Below are 25,993 nucleotides of genomic sequence, written 5' to 3' on the forward strand. Positions count from 1 at the left end.
ACAAGGAGCTAATTCTGTTCTGTGGAAAGACTTTAATGGTCCAGTGATTGACACTCGGGAAGGTCTCAGTCCTGAGAGCTGTTAGGATTGGTATAACCATTGATTCAGCTGCTTGTTAGGTGGGCCAGGAAGCTCTGGGCTTCTCTTTGCCGCTTTGCTCTTCCCTTTCTACAAGATCCTGATGGCTTGTCTCTTTAGCAATTTACTTTACTTTTTTGCTCTGTGGCCTCTTTGCTCCTCTAGCCTGTTCGTCAGAAAAACAAGTTCCTCTCAACTCCCCTCTCTGGATTACCTTTTTTTTTTTTTTTTTTTTTTTTTTTAAGTCTTTTCCATCACAGCAGATCTTCATTGTCCTGGATGCTCCTGGACTTCTGGACATCATGCACTACTTGTCATAAGGATGCTAGACTCACGAAGGTGCCGAGCAGATACTGCTGCTGAGTTTAGAGGTTGTCACCAGGAGTGCTGAGGTCTGTGGTCAGGAAACTGCTTATAAAAGCCACGGAGCCCATTGTGGTGCGGAAATGCCCACTTAGTGACTATTCTCAAGAGAAACTGCAGCATACTCTTCCACAAAAACCCTAGGGTTTTTCTTTCTTACAAATATGTCATTGTGCCACATGAACTACCAGTGGAAGCCAGAAGAGGGTGTCAGATCCCTCTGGAGCCCTTACAAATGGTTATGAGCTGCCATGTGGGTGCTTAGAATCATTTTCCCAAACCCTTCAGTTAGAAATAAACACATTTTTCTGCAGCCCAGTTTTGGCTCAAGATCAGCCAGTATGCAATTTTTTATCTACTACTGGGAGATACTTCCTGAGAGCCATTTGATTGTGGTTATTTGGTCAGGAGTCCTACCTGACCAGAAAGTTGTAATCTTCTTCTTATCCTAATTTATATCAGAATTTTTTTAGTCATTTAAAATTATGTATATGTGTTTTGTCTGCATATTTGTCAGTTCAACACATGTGTGCAATGTCCCCAGAACCAGGAGAAAATGCCAGATCCTTGGAGCTTGAGTTACAAGTTGTTGTGACCTGCCGTGTGGGTGCTGGGAATTGGACCCAGGTCTGGAAGAACAGTCAGTAGTCTTAACTGCAGCCCCTTGTATATGCTTATTCATGTACATGTGTAATTAGGATAAATTGCAGAAAGTCTTATGGTAGACATAAACTCAAACATTTGTTGAATTTGGCAATTATTAGGTACTAGAGGAAAAAGATGTATATCTCTATCAGATTAACCACTGTTAGGATAGAGTACATTCAAGACCTTATGAGGTTATAGAGGCAGCATGAGTTGGCATTGGAGTTCAGAGGCCCTGGCCTGTAGATGTAGATGCTGGATGGTAGAGTGCTTGCCTAGCACAGGAAGCCCTGGGTTTGAGCCATAATACTGCATGAGACAGACATGGTGACACATGCCTGACATCCCAGGTCTTGGGAGTGAAAGATGGGAAGATCAGAAGTTTGAGGTTGTCCTTGGATAGAGCACTTCCAGGACCAGTTTGGGCCACATGAAAACACTGCCTTAAAAAAAAAAAAAATCAGAGGCGCACACTAATTAATTGGATTGATTTAAAGAGGAATGGGTGAGTTTTCATCCTTATATGGCTGTGCGTTGGCTTCTCTTTTAAGTCACCTCTTAGGCCTCCCTTATTCTCAGGGAAGATGGCTTTAGTAGTAGCACTTTTAGAATTGGAAATAATTGCAGTTATTAGTGTCTTTGTAAAATAGAATTAACCAGAAACACAAAATGAGTGGCATCTATCTTGTTGGGACACCGTTCACTTCCTATTTCCTTATTCGCAGAAGGTATTCCCTTGCTGAACCTCCGCTCAGGCTCATGTGACTGTGGCTTGTTTAAGATCGAGGATGTTTTTCTGAGTGAGAAAGCCCTTGGGTGTGGACTCCAGATGGATGAGTCTAACTTAAGTTGCAATTGTATTGTTCCTAATGTAATGTGTATTAACAGGCTCTTCACTGTGGGCTGGGCAAAGTATCAACGTTAGAAAAGGGGATAAGGATATGTGATGTCTTGGATTTAAAGTGTTTCCTACATTCACAAACCTGGCATATGGATGTAGGGGCCATGATAGTGATTTCATTGGAAGTTGCTGTGTGACATGTGAGTTCCCAGAAAGTACAAACACAGAAGAAACAGCCCTAAACACTTGGGGCTCAGAGGGCTTGAACAGTTTTTGTACTTCAGAATTCTCGAAAGGACCAGTCCTGCTTTCCTGGCTCCAAACAGGCAATTTCCTCTTTAACGGGTGACAAACATTGCAAGCTCTGAGGTTGAAGAAGACATGGATAGCCAGAGCCTAAAAAATATCATGAAAACTATTTTCCTGGGCTAGCCCTGGGGACTTGCTGGTCTTCAGAAGCTGGCCATTGGGTTGCCTATCCCCTTCTCCCCCCTTGCTGTGTTACCCAGTTTAGCAAACATCTGAAAGTTTAAACTATGAAAAGCTCTGTGCTGTCCAGGAGCCCAGCCAGGCCTGAGTAATGGGAAATAGATTCACTTGGAAACCAAACTGCAAAGGGAAACCTCATTCAGTGGGGAGTGCTTGTCACAGATTTAGGACCAGTTCCTTCCGCTTGGAGCTGTCGTCTGGTTGTGTTGAGAGCCGGAAGCATGTATTTTGCTGTGCTTCACTGTGAGAGTCTGCCTGTAGAGGCTTGTCTTGGGGTGGGGGTGGGGGGTTGAGCTCATTCTGCTGTCTAATAAAGTGGGGTTACTTCTTACCACAACTTACTCAAAAAGTAAGTGGCACTTTTTGTCCCTTAGCTTCCGAGAAGTCAATGAATTATTGTTCGCCAACTTGGGAGAATGCTTTCCAAGTTTGTAACATGTGGTTCAGGCTGTAATCCAGGAAGGTGCTGGTCAGATTATGGAAATACCGATTAAGCCTATAGCATTACACTGGAGGAGCAGTTTTTTATTAGAATTCCCTTCTTTCCAAGGAACTTAGGCTTTCCAGTGTCCCTTTCCTGCTTGGGTAGTTAAGAACTTGCTTGAGAAGAACTTGGGGCCAGGCTGGTTATGCATGCCCCAACCTGACACTTTAGTGGTACGGGAGGGTCAAGGTCGTTCTCGCGTTTCTGTGAATTTGAAGCCAGCCAGAATTACATTGCATAAGACCCTGTCTCAAGAAAAAAGGAAAGACTTGTATTTATTTGTTAACATCACTGTACATTTTAAACAAAGCTCTTTTGTTATTTGGAAACAGAGTTGTAGTGCTGAGGATCAAACCCAGGATCTTCCGAGTACTAGGCAAACACTCTCCCACCATGTCCACCACAGCCCTGAGTTATCATATTGCTTGGTGTTGGGGATCAAACCCAGGACCTCACACATGCCAGGCAGCAATTCTACCTGGAGCCCCTGAGATTAACTTTTGACATCCATCTTTCTTTAGTAGTTGCTGCTTCACTTAGAATATTTGCTGATCATGTGATGATTTATAAGCGTTGGTTACTTATAGTTAGTTCCAGCCCAGTTTTAACAGAAATTTCAGCGATAACTGAAGTGCCCTTCCTCCATGCAGTGCACATGCTCTATTGAGTACTTGAAATACAGTTAATGTGATAAGGAACTGAGCTTATATTTTCTGCTATATCAAAACAAGGCTACATGGTTAGTTCGGGTGTACATGATGGTAGTGATTTCTCGGCTATTGAAATTCTCTGGCTCAGAGCTGGGAGCTTGCTGGAAAATATGCTTAGCGAGCACAGGGTTGTCGTGCCCTGTTAAACAGTGTGCTTTTCAGACACGCCTGAATAAAACTTGAGCTGTTCTCTGCAGCCCTACCTCTTGTGTGTTCTGCAGATGGTGGGCCGCATGGCCATCTTTCAGCAGATTAGCTGAAAAAGTACCTATGGCTGCGTTTAATTGTTGGAAGATCCGCATGCTCTTTGTGCAAGAACAGGAGCAGTTTGTGTTGTGACGGTGGCTGGTGATGCTCAGGGAAAGCCGCAGTTGGCAGAGACAGAATTCTCAGAGGTTTCTCTTCTTAGGTACAGGAATACTTTGACAGTGTGTGTGCTGCTGACAGGTGAATTGTTTGACAGGAGAATCTGAACCCTCCACTGAAGACCCATTCACCTGTCAGGCAGGAAGGGACAACTGTGTTCCTGGAAATAAGTGGGAGGCTTTAGATGTGTGTGCAGGTCAGCTGCCACCTGGAGGAATGCTTCTCAGTAGTTAACCCTTTCACTGTTCTTGGGATGGGAAATTAAAATTCGTATTCTTTTCTGCAAACTTCTTGGACTAAGTATATTTCCTTTAATGTTGGAAAACGAGTGTTGGTAAGTATATAAGGCAAAGGGTTAAAAAAATTTTTTTAATTAGGAAAAAATATACTGTGCTCATAATTGCTTTATTTAGAATAGCCAAAACTAGAAACAAGCTAACTGCTTGTCTGCAGACAGCAGATAAGAAAATGTAGGATGTTCATACCAAGTATTATTCCACCATCCAAAGCAGTGACACTTAGACATATGTAATGAGATTCATCCGTGAGCCTTGAAAGCATTTGTGTTAAGTGAAATTTGCCAGACACAAAAGGACAGATGTCTTATGATTCCACTCATGTGGTGCCCAGAGAAATGTTTATAGAGACAAAATGGTGGTTGGCATATCCAGGGCAGATTGGAATTGGGAACTTTATGGTAAAAAAGTTGATACTGGTGTTTATGATGGGTATGTCTGAATGTATGTGTGGTCGCTGAGCAGCAACTTACAAATGGGTAAATGGTGAATTTTATGTTATGTGCATTTTCAGTGAGTGAGCAAGTAGTGTGAGAATTTATGTTTTAACTAATGTCTATTATTTTATTCTTTGTTATATTTCCACAGAGGAATTACATTGTTTCCCTCATTTCCTGGTAAGGCATTTGAGGTCTCACAGTTTCTTTAGGGATTCAGGATGACTTTTCAAACTTAAAAGCTTGTCTAGGGACAGGAGCTGTTGCAGGCAGGGGCTGTGAGCCATGGTACCTTTGCTCCTGCTGCCCACAGGTGCTGTGGGAGAGTGGCCCTTTCTAGGCAGTCCCTTGGCACGTGTGTTGATCTGGGGCTTTTCTGGTCCAGTGACTACCCACACTGACCACTGAGGGCTAACGCACTTAGTGTCTTGTCTTTGTAGCTGCTTGCTGTCATCTTGGTATCAAGTCCCAAGAGCTTCTCAGCTCTGGATTACAGTGTGTCAGGAAAAGTTGTTTCTCAGTCTGCTCTAAGAAGCAGAACTGATTAGCATTTCTGAAAGTTAGTTATCTTTCCTTGCAAGGAAGGACAAAGCAGTGGGTGTACAGCTTTAAAAGGACACGTGAGGGATGGGAAAGCGTGATTTTATCTCAGAATGTTCCAAAGGAAGCCCTCAGTGAGCTGTAGAAAGCTGCTGAGCCCAGCCACTCCCCTGACCCGTGCATTCTGAACCTGTAGCTCCAGGAGCCAGAAGAAGTCCAGGTCCCAGCAGAAGCCAGTGCTCCCCAGGCCAGAGGTGGCTGGCAAAGAGGTTTTGTTTGACCTATTCCTTCTTACTTTTTTTTTCGTAAAGGAAATAAAAAGGTTTTTTTCATAAGAATTCAGATTTTGAGCTTCTCTGGAAAGCCTTGCCTGGAGTCAGCATTGGTCCTTGTCTCTGGTGCCAAGGAGTAAATGGCTGCGTAGGTGGATGGGCATGCTTCCGTGTTAGTCTCAGCCCGTCAGCCACCTAGTCTGCTTGCCCATCTACCTGCTCTGTGGCTTCTGAGAGCGTTTATTAAGTTCTCTTCAGTTCACCCATGCCACTTCCCTGTGATGATAATAAACTTTGTGCTGTCGTTACCCCTCAAGACAGTGCCCCATACCCTTTCTGATGATCTGATCAAAGCAGAAGGCAATAGTCTAGTCAGCCTTTCACCGATGGAGGGAATTCTCTCCAGCTGGGTTTTCTCTCCCAGGTCTAAGCTGCTAATGTCCGCATCCTCATTAGTAAACACCCCCTAAGCGTGGTCAAGCTCATTCTTGACTTCAGTATGTGTTTTAAAAATTACCACCTTCAATCTTTATGGTAACTTAATCTCTGGACAAATTGCTTTTAATTCAGACTGTGCCCTGAACACAGATGGGCCATTCGTTTCAAGTGCAGAGTGACTTTTATTTAGATGAATGTCTTTGAGTTCACAGTGAAGTGGCTATCAGCTCTAGGGGTAGTATTGATTGAAATGTCTCTGGAGTAAGTTTAAAAGATAGTCACTGTTTATGATTGGTAGTATTCTTAATTAGCGTTAATGTCAAGGGAATCAATGAATCAATAGCCATGATGAAAGATGTTGACCACCCCCCCCCCCCAGGCCTGGATAGACTTGTGGCCAAGAACTGGAAGGCAGTGAATGCTCATCTTGATCACCCCCAGTGGCTTCTACTCCTGATGGATTAGGCTGGCTGTGTTCAGCCTGTGGTTAAAGAAGCTAAGCTGAATGAACATTGCTAAACTTGCTCTGTCTGCATCTAAGGCTAGAGCTAGGAGTGCCGGGGAGACGCCCAGTTCTGTACAGGATGGTGCTACTACCTGAATGCTGCATCTGTGTGGCTTCCCTGGCTGGGGTTATCGCCAACATACATCCCCACCAGTTGGCTCCCTTCTCTTGGGATTGTCATTCCTAATTTTGTTCATTGGTGTAGGCTGCCTATTCTGAATAGCGTGGTATTCATTTTTTAAATGTCACTTGAACTTTGTCTATGCTCCTGAACTTTTTAAAATTAGTCTTAGATTCTTGTTTAGACCAAGATTTTCAGTCTGACTAGTACTGACCCTGAGTTGCTGGATGCCTGATTGTGAGACACTGACTGCTTGGCTTGGTGGGGTGTTTGAGAGTCTCTCCAGCTTCAAACCACAAGATCCTAGTGCCATCTTCCACCATCACTGACAGCTGAGCATCTCTCTAGACATTGCTGTGTGTGTGTGTGTGTGTGTGAAATCACTCTTGGTGGAGAACTGCTGGCTTAGACTGTGAAGTGCTGACAGCCTGATCTCTCTTTCTGTAACTAGTGTTTGTTGTTGATACTTTAGTTAAACATTAATTTTTAAAAAGTTATTGATGGTGTGCTGCATTAGTCCTAGCAGAAGCATGCTGGTCTCTGAGTTCTTGGGCCAGCCTGGTCTACATAGCAATTTCCAGACCAGCAAAGACAACATAGAGAGATCCTCTCTCAAAATAACAATGAGAATGTATGACTTAGAGCAGTGGGTCACAGTGGGGGAGGGGTCAAATGACCCTTTCACAGAGGCCATCTAAGACCATCAGAAAACACAGATGTTTACATTACGACTCATAATAGTAGCAAAATTACAGTTATGAAGTATCAACAAAAATAATTTTATGGTTGGGGTCACCACTGCATGAGGAACTGTGTTAAAGATAGCAACATCAGGAGGGTTGAGAACCACTGCTTAAAGGCGCACATGGTGGAAGAACCAACTTCACAGGTTGGCTCCGACCTATACACACACACACAGACACATACACCCCAAATGTAATTTAAATATTTACTTTATATGTGTGTGCGCCTGAGTATATGTTTGTGCACTGCATGAGCTTACAGATATCAGAAGTGAATGTCAGGTCCTCTGGAACTAGAGTTACAGGCACTTGTAAGCCTTGTAGGTGCTGGGTACTGAACTCAAGTCCTTTGCCAGATCAGTAAGTACTCTTAACTGCTCAGCTATCTCTCCAGTCCCAGTAAAAGTAATTTTAAAAACTGAGTGGCCGTGGACTTGACCTGGTGCAAAGCATTTGGACTAGGACTGGCCCACCTAAGTTTTCAAGTGTCAGGTAGCCAGCTGGTGCTGTTGAAGTCTGCTTGAGTCTGCTCCGGCGGTGCGGGTTCCCAGCTGTGCCCTGTGCACTCTGTGTGCATTGAAGCAGGTGAGGAGAAATATGTTTACAGAGCTCAGTGTGTGTTACTAAACAGTGAGCAGGATGAGAGGTCATTAGGCAGAGGGACTGGATTTCTTTGGAGGTGAGGAGAAGTTTCTTAGTCTTTGATATAGTGTCAACTATTTATTGTTTTTCACCTTCTCTTTTACCAGAAACCTGAGTTATAACAAACTCTCCGAGATTGACTCTGGTGTTTTTGAGGACTTGACGAATCTTCAGGAAGTGTAAGTGTTTCCCTAAACCCACAGGGGTGGAGGCAGAAAGGTCTGGGGCGGGGACTCTTTTCGTATCATACTGTTCGCACTCTCGTGGGCAGGTGGTCTCAGCTTATAGGAAGGCGCTTTGCATACGGGTCTTCCCTGACAGGCGGTACTAGGACGATCTCTCTCATCCGTGGTTTTAGTTCCCCACAGTCAACCAAAAATGCGAAGTAGAAAATTCCAGCAGTAAAGAGTTCATGAGCTCAAGTTGCACTAATTATGAGCAGTGTGGTGGAGTCTTGCATTTTTGCCTAGGTCACAGACTGTGTACACTGTCCATGCCACTTGCCTAGTTATGAGATTGTCAGCCATGGCATTGTTGTGCTTATGTTAAGTAATGCCAGTTTTCCCTAGTAATGGTCCCAAAGCACAGGTTTAGTGATAGTGACAATGGGATATGCCAAAAAGAAGCTCTGAAGTAGTTCTTTAAGTAAAAAGATGGAAATACAATAAGATTTTGTGTAAGGATTGAATTCACATAAATTTTATTCTGTGTTCTTTTAGTTATTATCAATCTCTTACAACAACTGATTTGCATATGGAAAAAGACTATATGTAGGGTTCCAGAGAGTGTAGTCCTCATAAAGGGGCGCCATATTAAATTTCTCCCATTGCTGCAGCTCCTGTTTGCTGTGAAGGGCATGCTTCAGTGTAGCAGGCATTCTGGAAACCATGGTTGCCAGGTGGGTGTGTAGGAGATAGAAACCCGTCGACCAGTCGGGACACAAAGCTGTCCTGGTGTTTTCTCACAGGTCCCGCAGAGGTAGGATCATTTAGTCAGCAGTGATACCTGGTGCTAGCCCACTGTCTCTGCTTCCCGTGAATCTGACGTAAAAGCATAGGCAGTAGAAGCTCGCCTTCTCTGTATCTCCTAGCAGAGCTGAGTACCAGGTTTTTTTTTGAGACAGGATTTCTCTATGTAGCTCTGATTGTCCTGGAACTCACTCTGTAGACCAGGCTGTCCTTAAACTCACAGAGATTGGTCTGCCTCTGCCTCTCGAGTGCTGGGATTAAAGACTTGTGTCACCACTGCCCAGTTATTCATTCTCTTTATTGTCATGAATTCTATTTTGCTACATGCACTGGGATTATCAGGAATTTTAGCTTCACAGCAGCTTTACAAAAATTTCACATAAGTCACGCAGAACCGCTGTGATTATTTACTGCAGACTGCATACATTTATGTGCATCGTTTGAGGATCAAAATCTATATTATAGTTTGTTGTTGTTTTGAGACAGGATCTTGCTGTGTCACCCAGGCTGGCCTCAAAGTCACATGATCCTCCTGCCTTAGCCCCCAGAGTGCTCAGAGTTGCAGGTGTTTATGGTTTTGTATCTGGCTTACCTACTAATCCTCACATTTAAAAATACATAATTTAAATTCCCCCCCTCATTATCTGGAGACTTTATTAGGATCACTTTAATATGTTTTAGGATGTTTAATATCTAGGATGTTTTAGGTTCCTGTAGCCCCACTCAGACGCCCCTTAATTGTAGTTGTCTTTCCCTACATTCCCTCCCTCAACCCCATCTCTCCCTACCACTGGATCCTCCCATTCCAGTCTCATCCTGTCGTGTTCCTGTCCCCCTTGTCCCTATTCTCAGCCCACTCATAAAGTCTATGCTCTATATGAAATATATAAAACTACTATAAAATCATTTTCAAGTTTACTGTTATAGACATTTTATCAGATTATTAAATTCTTTGAACATTTTTACTACAAGTAGTTGATAATAGTCCTTGTGGATTATTCTTCTGCTCTGTAATAGCATCTTATCTAATGAAACCTTAACTTCATCCACTGATAGTTTGTAGAATAGCTGCACTCCCATTCGTCATGTCCAAACATTATGGGTTTTATGTCCTTTTACAAAGCTTAGACTTCCAGCGTTAAATGGCAGAGTTGCAAGGAGTTTGGGAATGCCTTGTGTTGGTCTTTCATTTGCCCGTGAGGTTCAGCTAGCCAGGATGGTAGGATGAAATGTGAAGAGGGCCGAGACCTCAGTAACAAATCCCGCAGGCTGCTGACTGAGTCCTCATGGATCTGAGAGCTGGAAGCCTGTAGGACCAGCTTCTCCTGAGCTCTTTCCCCTTAGTTTGCAGATGGTTGCCCCTTGCTATGCCTTCATGGGGTCTTTCCTCTGTGCATATGGTTGTGTCCTGATTTCCTCTTATAAAGACACCAGTCATATCACTCAGGATCCACCTGTATGATATCAGTTAACCTCAATGATATTTTCCTACCCTTGTGCTGGAGATGGAACACAGAGCCTTGACCATCCTAGCTCAACACTGTACCACACCACTGAGCTGCAGACCCTGAACACTGTTTTTAAAGGCCCTATCTGTAAATATGTTTATACTCTGATGTCCTAGATATGTGCTTCCACACACTAATTTGAGGAAGAGGACACAGTACAGCCAGCCCTAGTTAACTAGGTTGATAATCGTAGTCTGTCAGGAGCCTGTTGGCTTTATAACCCAGCACTTTGCTTTGGTCCAGGATGTTGTTGGCTCTTGAGATTATTATATGTTCAAATTCTCTGTCAGTCTCAGAGATTATTGGAAGAGATTAAAATGATGTTATTTCCTGTGACACCATAGGCTTTTGTTTATACTTATTCCTGTGTCTGCTTTGTCCTAGATGAGATACAAAAAATAGGTGAGATCCAAAATAAGTGAGATCCAAAATAGGGCTATGACTGGGGTGAGGCAGATGAGGGCCTGTCCTTAGGCACTGATGTCACAAGGGCACCAAAACTTACCAGCCAAGATAATGGATATTTTGATGTTATATTTTAAAAGTTAAGAGGTATGTTTTAGAAAGTTCACAATGAACAAAATTATAAAAAAATCTGAATCAAGACAGAATCAATATTTCTGGTGTTTTTCCTATTGCCTCAGTACCAGAATGATTTGATTGTGCTACTTTTAATCCATCTTATCTCAAACTTTTGAATTTGCTCATTGTGGATTGTGTTTTGCATTCATTTTGATGTATATTTTTAAAATTCTGTTAATATATTCTGTGTCCTGTCATTCATACATATGGTGAGCACTCTGAAGAGCACTTTCTATGTTTATCTCCCTCCATCCCTGTTCTTGCTCAGAGGCTTCCTTCTTTCTCTCATTTGCTTGGCTCCCTGGACCTCCAGCTGTAGTCTCCATCAGCTCCAGTTTTCTCAAGAGTTTATGCTCACAGCTAGTAAGAGGCAGAGTGTGCACAGCTCATCCACTACCCTGTGGCTACAAGGCCTTCTGGTGGGGAAATGGCTGGATTTGTGGTTCTGCTCCGGGTCTGTTCCTGCTCTTGGGTTTTCCCCCTTTTTGTGACATTGATGTAGTGTCCCGTAGTCAGTCCTGTTGTAGCTCCTCACTGATGTGGATGTGGGATTCCTCGCGTTTGAACCCAGGAGTCTCCATGCTCAGTGTGTTGTTTAGTAACACATCCTTGAGGCTGACAGATTGGACTTCTTGCCACCATGACTGTCTCCACCTCTGCAGACGGTGAGTTGCTTTCATCGTGCCCAGAGTAGTACACTAACTTCTCACTGGTGGAGACCCAGGGCTTTTCCTAAGAGACTTGTAATAAAGTCCTGGTAACTCAGAGAGCTACCAGCAGTGAGTGGTGGGACCTAGGTAAGATAATGGAAGGAGAACACAACCCACAGTCAACACACCAGTGCTTCCAAATTAACTTGGCTCAAGGCAGTTCTCCCTTGTGATCTTTGGAGCAAAGGCCAGCACTATTTGTAGTGACATAGCAGTGGTTTAATTTTGGAAGCTCTAGAACCACATAGCATTGTGCATTGAGGAGAGACAGAAAGCAAGCCCTTTGGAGCCCCCGGAGGATATGGCTATGTGCAGCTGCTTCCAAGTCACAGTCCTCATTGCTTACAACCCTGAGGAAAGCCCAGCAGGGAGTGCCTCCACCAGAATGCTGGACACCAAGTCCTCTAAGAAGAGGCTATTTATACAGCCCTCTGTGCAAAGACACTCAGATCACATTACCGCGGGTAGGTTGGAAGTGCTTGCTACTATGCTGCTGTGCCCTCCATGCTTCCTGGAGAGGGCAAGGAAGCCCTGTGCTCCTCCCTTCCCCTGCCCGTGTGCATGCACAAACACAGGTGTGGAGGGCACAGTGGTTGTTATGTAAAGAAAGACTGGAATACTGAGGGAGGTTCGGATGGGCTTTTTTTTTTGCTGTTAGTACTGACTGCTAAGTATTTCTCACTTTTAGATTTATTTCTTCTGGATCCTGCCCAAGCCTTGTGACTCGGTACTTGTATTATTTACATTTCTTAAAGGAGGAAACTAAGGTACAGCAGGGTTAAATTGCAAGCTGAAGGTCATTAGATTGCTAAGGAGTAGAAGACCTAAGCCTCGGTGATTTAAAAATCCATGCTGTGTGACCTCATGCCCAAAACTCCCTGCTCAGTTACTTAACTTGGTAACTGCGTTTGTTTCTTCATTAGAGTGAACTTGAAATTGAGTGGACTCCTGAGGGACTGGTGTGTTATTCAGGGTTGGGGAGAGCTGGGCACATAGCAGTCATTCGCCCTTCTTGTCATGTGGATTATTATCTTAAAGTAACTATTTCTCCATATCCATGGATTTATCATCTGTGGATCAGCTAACCTCTGATTGATAATTGAAAAATGCTTGTTTGAAACATGTACAGATGTACTTATTTTCTTGTACTTATGTCGTGTACATCTAATGGCTTACCTAGCATTTACATTATCTTAGGTGTGTTAAGTAATCTGGAGATGATTGCGGGTTCCCAGGACACATTCAGGTTCTAGACAGGTGATATATATATCTTTCTATGGTTCTTGAGCTTCCGGTATTTTCAGGGAGTCCCGGATCAAACCTTCATGAATTCTAACACACAATATTCTGTATTATTATGTAAAACAATTTTATCTGACCAGCTGCATATTCCATAAAGTCTTACCAAGGAAAACCGCGTGTCAGTGTTGTTCTCCAGTAACTGAAGCTCCGATTCAGAGCTCAGTTTGAAGCTCTGTAAGAAACTACCAACCAAACTCTCATCCTGAATCCTATTGCAGTTCCATCTCTGTTAGGAGATAGCCCAAAGCAGCCACTCTGTCTACAAAGAGCCAATTGGCTAAATAGTTAGTAAATACACTGCTGGTGGCCAAAAGGTCTTCATGATATATCCCTGAGGGGAAAAGCAGTGTTGAACAGTATGTGTAGTGTGCACATGTCTGTGTGAAACAGAAACATGCAAGTCTCTCCTAACTGTCTCAGGAGCTTCCTCTTGGGCAGAGTAGGCGCCTGAAGTATGAGCAAGCTTTGTCTTTCACTGACTACTCCTTGTATTCTCATTGGAGTGTGTGAAACTCTGTGTGTCCCTTTAAGCCATTCAAGTAAATAAAGACTTCACTACCTCTCCCCCGGCCCCCAATTACACCTTTGTTGGCTTTTATATTGTTTATTAAAGCCACATTTGATTAGGCTAATAAATGATGCTGCTGTACTGTGCCCTGCCCTTTATGACACTGTGCATCTTGCAGCATGTAATACTCCCTTTAACAAGCTACTTATTACTTATAAGTAGAAGCTTTGAGAGAAAGCTGCAGGATCAGAATGTCCAAGCTGACCTTAAGGGTCAGTGGGAAGCATCTCACCTCCAGGTTCTGACCTGGGGTCAGGCAATCTCTGTATCTCATTGACCCTGCTTACACCTCCTCCAGCTCAGGACTGGGCCATGATTCATGCTCTGGTCCTGAATCATCAGGAAACGGTTTATAAAAGCTAGGCATTTTAGGGAGATTTGTAGTGTTTTGAGTGGAAGTAAAGTTTGGGGTGTGGGGGTAGGTGGGTGGAGTCAGCGGGGAGCTGCTAGGGCACAGGGCATGAGGAAGAGTAGAACCCTAGATAGTGAAAGCATTTCATCACCCACTATCCTTAACCTCTAAAGTGCCTGTATTCATGGAGACTGCTAAACACCCAGAAGCCTCTTTTCCTTCGGTGCCCCAGCAGTGCTATTTTTGACCAGTCTCTATTTCAGTCTGGCACACAGTTCTTCATGTCTCAGAGCGAGTTCGACGGTTCTGCCTTCTGAGGATTGCATTCTCTTTTCAGCAGGACAAACAACTGGGGAGCCAATAGTGATGGAGCTAGCAGCTTATGTTGAACCTGCATTTTTTTTCTCTTCTTGAAAGTAGAAACGATATAAAAGTTAGCTAGATGTGCAGTTAGTTCCTCTCCTTTGGGCTCCAACTGTCCTCTCCATAAATCAGGCAGCCCTGTTGAAATTAGAGCCTGCTATTTCTGACCAAGCCTGTTGCTCCAGGGCTGCTCATCAAGACATACAATTCCCTGTTAATCTTTAGCCGTGGTCTCCTGTTCCTGCATAATCCACTTCCAGCAGGCTCATGGAGATGTGAAGTGCTAGTCTGCCCCTTCGCCTCTCATACATTTAGTTCTGTGGTATGTATCAAGTGCAGCGGTGTGTCATAGGCATAGCAGGGCTGGCCTGAGACTAGGTTCCTCAGGTGAAGTTCACCTGCACTGAATCTCATTATCTTTTCAAGTTCAAAATCAAGTTACGGTAAGCAGGCAGGAAAACAACCTTGATGTCACCTGAGGGATTATGAGTGTTCAAGCTTGTCCTATTCTTCCTAGCCTGTGAGCTTGCTCTTTTCTGATTTGTCCATCTTTGTTCATCTCCTGGCTGTGTCATATATGTGAAGTACTAGTCTGGGGTCATAGGATCCCAGGCTATCTATTTAAATGGACTTAAACTTACTATAATGTAGGGAATAACAATTGCTGGTATCTGACTCAAAGTCGTTGCTAAGATAAAATTACCTAATGCACATGGAATTTGGGCTGTAATTACAAAGAAGCAACGGGTATTTGTTAGAAAACTTAGATCCTAAGCTTGACTCTCTGAGCCACTGTCAGGTGCTTGTGGTGACTGTGGTCCGGTTATTGCACAAAATATCTCAGTATTTTGGCTGCTTTATTGGTGTACAGGGATGTTCCTGGGATCTTGGTATCTAAAGATGAGGTGTAGCACAGGGAAGCCCCTAGAATGGTGCCCACCTCAGTAAGTCTCTGGCAAAGCACTGCTGTTATTTTTACCACCACTACCACCTCTGATTTCCAGTAATCCTCAAGAAATGAGTTCTTGAGCTGCTGCCTTCAATCCCATCACTCGGGACGCAGAGGCAGGTCAACCTCTGTGAGTTCGAGGCCAGCCAGGTATACACGAACTAGTTCCAGAGAAATGCTGTCTCAAAAAATCAAAAAGAAAAAAAGAAAGAAAAGAAAAAGGAAAAAAAAGAGTTCTTATGCAGGATGACTTGTTGGCAACAGACTCCTGACAGTTTTTCTTGCTCTGATGAGATGTGAGGGTCCTTTCTAGTAATCAGCATGCTGGTGGGTATTACGAAGATTTATTGGTTGAGATTAGGACTGATGAGAGTTTTCAGTACTTCCACACTGTGATGGGAAATGGCAGGGCAGGAAGAGATAACGGTGAAGCAGAAACTGTGATTTAAGGGGCAGTCAGATAAGAGACTGTTAAAGTAATTAATTGTCTATTTCCACAAACAAGGCCTCTTTAAGTGGAGAAGAGATCTGCCACATGACACGACCTGCCTTCTCCCTGCCAGATACTTCAGTCATGGAGCTCGTGAAAAAGGCGTTCTGTGTCCCACAGTCAGTGATTGCCAAGCTTCATTCCTAACTGACTGTGGCTTTGAAGAAAGCAAATGAGATAATTCAAGCCCCCACCTTCTATTCATTTCTGAAAAGATGGCAGACAGCCATATTACTCAAACAAGTATCCAAGTCGTGCACTTGTTTGAGTACACCTGTCATTTCTATGTTTTGTCCTCAAATGGAGCAAGATGCTTTTTGTAAGATATACCTCCCGTAAGAAATTGGGAGCAAGATAATCCATTTTTATCCCCTCAATTTCTCTTTTTAAATACTGTTTCTTTCTAGCCTATCCCCTCAGAAGCCTGACTTTGTACCTTGGGTTTCTTACAGCATTTGGGGCTCACATTGGGAGTCTGGTTTTGGATTCCCTTCCCAGATTTAGAAATGTATGCCCATGTAAAGAGGCCAGATTGCACAGCCTTTGTGGGTACACAGGCAGGCTGTGCTTCGGGTTGTGGGCTTCCCTTCCATTAAGAAATACTAACTGTGGAAATCTGGATTTAGAATATTGTAATGGGAGGGGATCCTGGAGAATGAATCCATCTGCAAAGAAGTTTCAGAAATGTCTATTTGCGGAAGCATGATATGTTTGTTTTTGTACATCACTGAGAGACTTCAGAGGAACCTCAAATAGGTGAGGGTGTGAGTCCAGCCCCCCCTTACATCAGAGGCACACTGAATTCCCCTGGAATACCACACCTGTGTGTTCAGCTCTCATTCTCATGTTGTCCCCTCGTGTGGGACACAGCTAGAGTAACTCGGAGGGATCAATTCTTCCTATCTCCCAGATCCTTTAGTTCATCAAGATCATTTCTGTGGATGGTCATGGGAACACATTTGGCTAGAACCCACACCATGGCCTGATTTTACTATTCCTGTTAGTTCATTTCTGAGCTTGATGGGAAGCCAGAGCTTAGTTCCTCTTTAGGTTTATTTCTTACCAGGGATGTGATAAGTGGTTAGGCTTTTTTTTTTTTTTTTTTTTTTAACTTAATGTGACTTGTCTCCCTTTAAAAAATGATTCTAAATCCCCTATCTTTTATTTCACATCTCATTGTATCCTTACTATGGTTAACTACAGCACTGATTTGTTATTTTTCTTGTATGTGATTTCTAACTCATTTAAATGCTCCAAGTGACGAATTACTTCTTGTTCTTACAGGTACCTTAACAACAATGAGCTGACAGCCATACCATCCCTGGGCGCTGCCTCCGCACACGTTGTCTCCCTCTTTCTGTAAGTGGTGCCACCTGGAGACCCTGGGCTGCACAGTGGGGCTGTGGTGGTTGCTGACACTTGCTAGCAAGAGCTTGTGTGTCCGTGTGTTTTCTGGTAAACAGGGGCCTTTCTTAGTGTTGCCTGATAATGATCATAGCAAGCACTTTGTTTCACTGTTTGGAAGTTTATGGTGTTAAGTTGAATTGTTGCTTCTTTTTTAACTTGGGGGAAATTGGTCCCCGTACCCCCTCCCCCTACACACCCCCCACACCTGCTAGAGGTACACAGGACCAGACTCTCTTGCTTTTAGTAGTTAAGTTCCAGCTTGGGTTAATAAACTAGATTAGAAGAGTGAACTATGTCAGTTTCCTTGGTAAACCCAGTTTACTTTTATGGCCCTAAGAGAGTAAAAACTACCACAGAGCCCTGCTATTTAAAGTTTTCTGTTGTTGCTTAGAAATACTTTTCTTACGGATTTTAATTATTTCAGTTCACGTGTATGGTTGTTATTTCTCCGCACTGTGTGCATGCCTGTACCCACAGAGGTCAGAAAATGGCGGTATCTTACTTGGAACTGGAATTACAGGTGGTTGTGAGCTGCCATGTGGAATCAAATCCAGATCCTTTGGAAGAGCAGCCAGTGTAGAAATCAGTTAATAATGAAAGTGTAATTGAAAAGCAAATCTTAGCCGGGCGGTGGTGGCTGGGACAAGACCTATGTATGGAAGTTGCTGTACATCTCTGTGACAGAGCACCTGATGGGAACAGCTTGTACAAATAAAGAGTGGTTTTGATTCAAGGTTTCGGGGTTTTGACTCTTCATAGCAGATGCAGGTGGGCCAGTGGATCAGTCTGTTGCAGTAGGAGCTTGTGGCAGTGGCTGTCCACATGTTGGTATACCAGAAAGCAGGAGCCTAGAACCAGGGTCCTGGTAACCTCCAACAGCCTGTTCCTATTGGTACACTTCTGCTGCATGGCCCTTGCTTCTGTGAGTTTTGCAACCTCCCAAACAGTACCATCAGCCAGGGAATAAACATGCAAAACCTGAATTTGTGGGGGACATTCAGACTCAAATCATAGTGCTGTGTGTTACTGTAGACAAAATATTGAAGATGAGAAAAGGCGTACAGGGGCTTAACCAAAAAGGAAGAGGAGGGAGCTTTGAGGGTGTTATCATTTAAGCTGCTCCTAGCCTTATCTGGGGATTATGCACCTGGCTCCACCCCATTCCTGTGGCATCAGGTGAAGTGCCACCACTGGTCTAAGCTCACACAGTGGTCTTTCCACATATGCCCCGAGTACAGGAATGATGGCTACCAGGTTTCATTGGCAGCTTCCCCAGCAGAATACCTCGTCATACTGGATTTCCCATCTCCACTTACTCTCTGCATACCTTTAAATTGTTGGCTTTAGGATTCATTGTCTCACCTGTATACATCATTTTCTCAACACAGGCTAAGCAGGCTGAGCAGAGGGACTTAGCAGGAAGTTAGTAAGATTGCTGCTGGAGTAGCTTGCAGATCTGATTCTGGCCACGGGCGCTGTGTCCTGTGCACTTTGCCCTGGAACTTAACCCTTTATGAGGCCAGGTAGTTTGCAGGAGAACCTGTGGAGCAGAATTGTGACTCATTCTCTGTATCCTGAAAAAATGACTTACGCTCTTAGAACCTCTTTTCTCTCATTTACATTCCTCATGGGCAAGGTCAGGACTAATGGGGAATAGAACATACATACAGCGTTTGTTACCCCATGCAACATGATACCTGGCCACTGCTTCTGGCTGGTGGCTAGTCACAGCTCTGTGGACCTTGGTGAGCTCTCACTTTTAGGACCACAGGATTTGTGGACCAGCCCTTGTTGTGTGAGGTGCTTGTGGGAAAGCTGTAACCCTTTTAGCTAGGCAAAGGTCTGGTTTTCTTTTGTATCTACTTGGCCTTTGTGTGCGGCATCTGGAGAGTGTTTAATTGCTGGTAAATTAGGTCAGTTAGCCTTATGTGAAGCTAATTAGGGATGCGATAATCCCTTGTGTGTCCATGAAGCACAGCACTTGAAGATTTAACTTGTGGTTTCTGGAAGCCCAGATCGCAGACTAGCAGTTCCTGTCAGCTCCAGGCATGCTAGAGTGCGGAGCATCGGGCCACACCCGTCACAGTCCTTATTTAACAAGGCCACTTGCCCACTCATTCGAGTACAAGCGCTGGTTTCATTCCGCTTGCTCCTTACTTGGTGAAGAAGCCAGGGAGGAGTAGCTCCCCCAAACGCTTCTTAGTTGTAAGACAGCGGTAGGACCGAGGCTGGACAAAAATGCCCTTACAGGTGATTCTGAGCCAGTGGCAGGAGGGCCCCTGACATAGTGCCTGGACCTGTGGCTCTTTGAACTTTCCCTTGCTCTACTAACTAAAACTGTTTCTGTTCTTTGGCACCAGTGCCAGGGAGCAGTGGGGCTGTTTGGCCCTATTCCTCTTCTTCCATTAGACTATGTTGAAATATATAAAAGAAAAAAAAGCCTCCCTTTCTGTTGTGATTCAGTTTGGGAAATGCAGGTTCATGTTGGCAGCCACTCATTGGTCTATTCTTGTTTCCTCTGACTTGAGCAGTAATTTCTCTGAAACTAGAAGTTGAAGGGTCTTTATCTTTTTGTTTCGAAACTTTATTTCAGGTGCCTGCAAAAAAAGGGGGGGGGGGTTCAGTTGGCAGTCTGGGGAGCTTGGTTATAGGCCATTTTGCTCCCAACAGATGAGCAGAAGGCCCATGTCCCTCCTGATGGGAACAGGGAGGGAAGCCACTGCAAGTCATTCAGACTTGGAACAATATGCTTTCTTGAAACACACCTGCGCTGTGTTTCAGGACCGCAGAACTAAGAGGTGGCAGTGTTCTCTAACGACTTAGTGGGTGCCTCTTCTGCTGCTCCTTCCCTTCTGTCTAGAGCTTGCCCCAGATGCTGTGCATAAAGATAGGCAGGGCATGGACGCTTCCAATCTTTACCTTGCAATTCTTTGTTTCAGCTACATCATTTTGTAATACTCGGGATTAAGCTCAGGACCTTAGATATGCTAGGCACATGCCTGTCCATACCCCTAGCTCCATTAAAATATTTGTGTGTGTGCATGCGTGTGTGTGTGTGTTTGTGTATGTATGTGTATGTGTTCATTCAGTTGCACAGATGTCATGTGGAGGCCACAGGCTAAGTGTCGTTTTCAGGAAAACCATCTACCTTCTTTGAGACAGTTTCTCTCATAGACCCGAAGCTTACAGTTAGACTAGACATCGCTGGCAGGTGAGCCCCAAGGATCCTCCTGTCGCCACTTCCCCCAGCTCTGGGATTACAAATGTGTACTACTGTGCCCAGCATTGTTACATGACTTCTGAGGGTTGAAATCAAGTCACTGTGCTTGTAAGGCAAGCGTATTACTGACAGAACTCCAGTTCTGCCTAATACCAGCACTTTTAAGACATTTTTAATTGAGGCAGGCTATCACTATGTTGTCTGGACTGTCCTCGAACTTGAATTCTCCTGCCTCAGGATTTGGAGTAATAACCACCATGTCTAGCTCCAAGTCGTTACTCATTTTGAAAAAATTGAGGGTCTGTGGAATGGAGTGTATGTCTGCTGGGGCCATGTGAGTTAGGGAAGCTTGGGCAGCATTCTTGGGGTAAATTTCTCAATAAACATATCAAGGGAAAGCAGGGACCAGGTGTGTGTGTGTGTGTGTGTGTGTGTGTGTGTGTGTGTGTGTGTCTCATTGTCACTGGTGCAGGTGTGGCCTGGGACGTCACGTTTCCTTTTTTTTTTTTTTCCCTTCTTAAATGTGGGACTTGAAACATGGTAAAAGGATCCTCTCAGCTTTTCACTTTCCTTCTGTGACCTAGAACCTGAGAAGAGGGCAGTATAACAGAAAGCACATTTACCTTCTGCTTGAACTACTGTTGGTACTTGAGACCTTAAGTAGTAGGTTTGTGGTTTTCAGCAATGACACCTGCCATTCTGGGTGCCAGCCTTAGAGTGTGCTCCTTGTATCTTTCTTACTCGGAACTGGGTTTTCAGACCATTCTGGGTGCCAGCCTTAGAGTGTGCTCCTTGTATCTTTCTTACTCGGAACTGGGTTTTCAGACCATTCTGGATGCCAGCCTTAGAGCGTGCTCCTTGTGTCTTTTTTACTTGGGACTGGGTTTTCAGATCATAATTTTCTTCTCTCTAGGTGTCAACCTTGCGAGGCCTCATGGAAAAGGTTCAGTTTTGTGCCTTTACTATCAGGGCATCAAAAAAGAGTTTGAGAGTTTGGGGAGCCAGATCATCCAGCACAATTTCATTTGGTTAATGCTTTCTGATTCAATTAAAGTATCTGTCAAAGAACAGGTTTATTTGCATTAGTGTTAAGGATAATGCTGAAGTCATTTGTCCTTAATGACAGCAAAAAGCATGAAAACCCAAGGAAAGCTTTTAATAGGATTGGGTTGGAGTGAGGGAGCTCATTTCATAAAAATAGATCTAAAAAAATGAAACAGACTTTATCAAGAGGAACTGAATCTGCCAGCAGACTTTTATATTTGAGATTTAAGAAAAAATTTTGGAAGTATAAGAAACCCAACTTTTGATTCTCATGGCAATAGTTATTTTGTCTGAGAAATCAACATCATTCCTGTTGAGGAAGAGGTTGTGCTTTTCTTCCAGCATTGCCGTAGACCACGGAAGAGTGGAAGTGGTTCCTCAGGCCAGGGAGCATTGCTGCAGCAACGTAGGCGACTTTGTGTCCTGCAACAGCTGCAGCATACTTCCCATGTGACCTTGTAGGGGCTGCCTTACTCCTCCAGATGTGGGGCAATTCAGGCCTAATTTGCCACCGTGTCCTGTTCTTTGCTCTTCTCAACCTGTGTCCTTGATAGGCAGGACACCTGAGTTACACAATTACAACTTCTGTGGCTTCATAATACTGCTATTTAAAGTTTTCTGTTGTTGCTTAGAAATACTTTTCTTACGGATTTTAATTATTTCAGTTCACGTGTATGGTTGTTATTTCTCCGCACTGTGTGCATGCCTGTACCCACAGAGGTCAGAAAATGGTGGTGTCTTACTTGGAACTGGAATTACAGGTGGTTGTGAGCTGCCATGTGGAATCAAATCCAGATCCTTTGGAAGAGCAGCCAGTGTAGAAATCAGTTAATAATGAAAGTGTAATTGAAAAGCAAATCTTAGCCGGGCGGTGGTGGCGCACGCCTTTAATCCCAGCACTCGGGAGGCAGAGGCAGGCGGATCTCTGTGAGTTCGAGGCCAGCCTGGTCTACAAGAGCTAGTTCCAGGAGAGGAACCAAAAACTACGGAGAAACCCTGTCTCGAAAATCCAAAAAAAAAAAAAGAAGGAAAGAAAGAAAAAGAAAAGCAAATCTTAAAGGGGAGAGAGCTGTGATCTGCAGACATCCTCCTTGCCTCTCCTCCATGAGCATGTCCTTGGAAGTCGGAGGGAGACACAGGGAGTTCACTCAGCTTTGGAAATTATTTATGATTTCAGGACCTGAGCAAAGACCCTCAGAATTGGTTTGAAACACAGGCAGATGTATACTGAGTCATAACTGGTTTCTAATATCCTTTTTTACCTTTCATCTTTTTGCTGTATATTATATTTTTAGAGACAGTAGTAAAAGGTCACAGATGTAACTTTGCTGGATGTAGAACTCTCTTATGGATATATTTTGTTTGCCTGAAGACCAGAGTGTGCAGAGAGTCACTAGTTAGCCATAGAGGCCAGGCAGTGATGGCACACACCTTTAATCCTAGCCAGCACCTGGGAGGCAGAGGCAGACGAATCTCTTAAGAGAAACAGCCAGATGGTGGTGGCTCACACCTTTAATGCCAGTACTTTGGAATCACAGACCTTTAATCCCAACACTAGGAAGGTGGAAACAGGAAGGGGTATGGATGGGCTGGATCTTAAGGCATTCAGTCTGAGGACTTTTAGAGACACGAATCCCCATTTGGTCTGAGGATTTCATAGAGGTAAGAACCAGTGCTCTGCTTCTCTGATCTTTCAGCATTTACCCTGATAATTTGACTCTGGGTTTTTATTATTAACACTAATTAGAATTTTGATGTGGGAGTGATTTCTTTCTAATCTGTTGCTTTCATTGGTTAATTAATAAAGAAACTGCCTAGGCCCATTTGATAGGCCAACCCTTAGGTGGGTGGAGTAAACAGAACAGAATGCTGGGAGAAAGAAGCCGAGTCAGGTAGTCACCATGATTCTCTTGCCGGACACAGACGCAGGTTAAGATCCTCCCTGGTAAGCCACCAGATCGTGGTGCTACACAGATTATTAAAAATGGGTTAATCAAAGATGTGAAAATTAGCCAATAAGAGGCTAAAACTAATGGGCCAAGCAGTATTTAAAAAAATACAGTTTCCGTGTAATTATTTCGGGGCATAAGCTAGCCATGCGGGCGGCTGGGTGCCAGGGACGCAGCCCTGCGGCTCTTATTACTACAGAATTTGAGCAACAGTTGCTAATATTCTTGAGGTGGTGTGTGTGTGTATTGTGGCGGGAGTGTTTACTCCTCACCTGAGATGCAAGATAGGTGAGGCTTTTGTCTTTGTTTTTCCTCAGCTGTCTTTCAAACTTCCTGTGAGTGCATCTCCTGAAAGGGCAGTATTAGAAGACATAATAAAGAGTTCATGTAAAAACAAAAACAAAGAAAACTTCATTATCACATGGTGTTTATCCCAGGAAGGATGAAATAATGATCATATTTAAAAGCTGAGGGTTACTTTCAGGTGGTGGACCCATTTTTACTGTTGCAGAAACTGGGCGCTATGGGGGTTATGCACAGTTGAGGTGGCTGTAGCTGCCTGTCTTGTTGGTGTACCATCTGCCAGCCATCACACGAAGAAAGACAATCAAGGGTATTGAAAGCTGGTCATGCTGTTCTGATTCAACAGTTCTGTATGGGACCAGAGAATTAGCTTATGTCTTCCCAGATGCTGTTGTACTTCCCTGATGCCATGCAGGGTCACTGCCTAGGTTTATATCAGATGTGAGAGAGAAGCCCCAGGTCTCAGGTATCCTTCCCAAGCCCATTAAACTTTGGAAGAGAAACAGTCAGACATTTCCTTATGTCACCTGTGTGGTGACAGGCACCTGCCGGGAATATTGGGCTCCAAGCAGTCACTACTCAGAGTTGAGTGGCAGGAGACAAAAAAGCATAAGTACCTTGGATACACTGAGCATGCTCGAGACCCATGGTTCTTAACAGTTTGTTGTTTATTGGTGACCTACTTGGGGCTCTCCAGCTGACTTTCCAAGTTAGTAGGGAGGGAAGGAGACAAGGAACGCTGTTATGCAGCTGTTACGTAGCCTAATCTGCAGGAGCCATATCGCCACCTCAACATTAGCACACTGGTGGCTGTTGAAGCTTGCCTTGGGAGGCAAGCTTCAGTTTTAATACCTCTGACATTACTGCTGTCCTTGTCCTTACCTAAGTCTGATGGAGGAAGGTCATTGGTTAATTAATAAAGAAACTGGCTCTCATAGGTTAGAACATAGGTGGGTGGAGTAAACAGAACAGAATGCTGGGAGAAAGAGGAAGTAAGCTCAGATGCCAGGCCACTGCTCTCCAGGGCAGACGCAATGAAGCTCCGACCCAGGATGGACGTAGGCTAGAATCTTCCTGGTAAGAGCACTTCAAGGTGCTACACACATTAATAGAAATGGGCCAGACAGTGTTTAAAAAAATACAGTTTGTGTGTTGTTATTTTGGGGCATGAGCTAGCCAGGCGGCCGGGAGCTGGGGGGCAGGAACGCAGCCGCAGCTCCTACTACATAAGTCTCGAAGAGCACGTCTTTGTTTCATGTGACAGTTAGAAGGGGTGTCGCGGAGGTGTGCAGTTCTCTCCTCGTTCTAATGGGTCCCTCTCTTGTCTATTCCTAGCCTTGCTTTGTGCATAACCCTTCCATTTCTTCCCACTTTCCAGCCTTCTGTCCCAGGGAGGCTGTAGACCTAATGACCAGTAAGCATAAAAGATAATGAAGAACCAGCCTGCCTCCATCTTAGACTTAAAAGCCAGCTTATAGTAAAGACAAACTAGATTCATTCCTGTTCATGATTAAACCTCAGTTTCTTAAGAATTGGGCTATACCCCATCTATAACCTTAACTACAAATAGTCTGTACTGCCTGTTCCAGGAATGGCAAATGTATCTTTGTTTCAAAAAGTTAATAACCATGCTACAACCCTACCTTTTCTAAAGAGTTGTTATGGCTACCTGGGACCACCTGGCAATCATGTCCTTGTTTCAGGAGGTTGTTATGACTAACTTGTTATGCTTGTGACCCTACCTATTTGCCCACCAAATCCACCATTTGGAAAGCCCCTACCCCAAGCTATAAAAAAAACAAAAAACAAAAAACAAAAACAACAAAAACGTTGTCTTCCTCACATCTGGAACTGCTCTCTAAAATCCAGAGAGCCAGCTAGCCAGTTCCAGGTGCACCTCTAACACAAAGCTTGATTTATTAGTCAGTCATGGATTCGGTCTTTCTCTTTGCAATTTCAGATTTAACAATAAAAACAGAGCAGTAGGGCACAGGCTGGTTTGTGATGGACTCTGGAGTTGTGCATTAAGGCTGGCGGGCCTGCTGTGAGGTTCCTAAGAGGGTCCCACCAGAAGAAAAGCTCAGTAACAAGTGGTCAGGACATCTTCTCCTAACGAGCTCCATCTAGCTGTAGAGGAAGAGGGACAGATAATCATCATACAAGGGCTGAGCACTGTCTGCGGTTCCTTCTTCATGCTTGGCAGGAAAGGCTCTCAGATAAAGCAACATTTTACGCGAGGTTGTGGCATAAGAGTGTGGCATAGAGAAGTAGGCAGAAGAGATTAAAGCAAGAGAACAAGCCACTGGCA

General features: G+C 44.1%; 1 protein-coding gene across 1 annotated transcript in view; it reads left to right on the forward strand.

Moving 5' to 3' along the window:
- Lrig1 (leucine rich repeats and immunoglobulin like domains 1) overlaps positions 1–25,993 on the forward strand; it is a 101,529-nt gene that overhangs the window by 29,527 nt on the left and 46,009 nt on the right. The window contains exons 2-3 of the mRNA XM_057764877.1: positions 8,078–8,149; positions 17,047–17,121. Of these exons, the coding sequence (XP_057620860.1) occupies positions 8,078–8,149; positions 17,047–17,121 (147 nt within the window). The remainder of the gene's footprint in view (positions 1–8,077; positions 8,150–17,046; positions 17,122–25,993) is intronic.

Source organism: Chionomys nivalis, chromosome 1, assembly GCF_950005125.1.
Source record: "Chionomys nivalis chromosome 1, mChiNiv1.1, whole genome shotgun sequence".
In the NCBI taxonomy this organism is placed as follows: Eukaryota; Metazoa; Chordata; class Mammalia; order Rodentia; family Cricetidae; genus Chionomys; species Chionomys nivalis.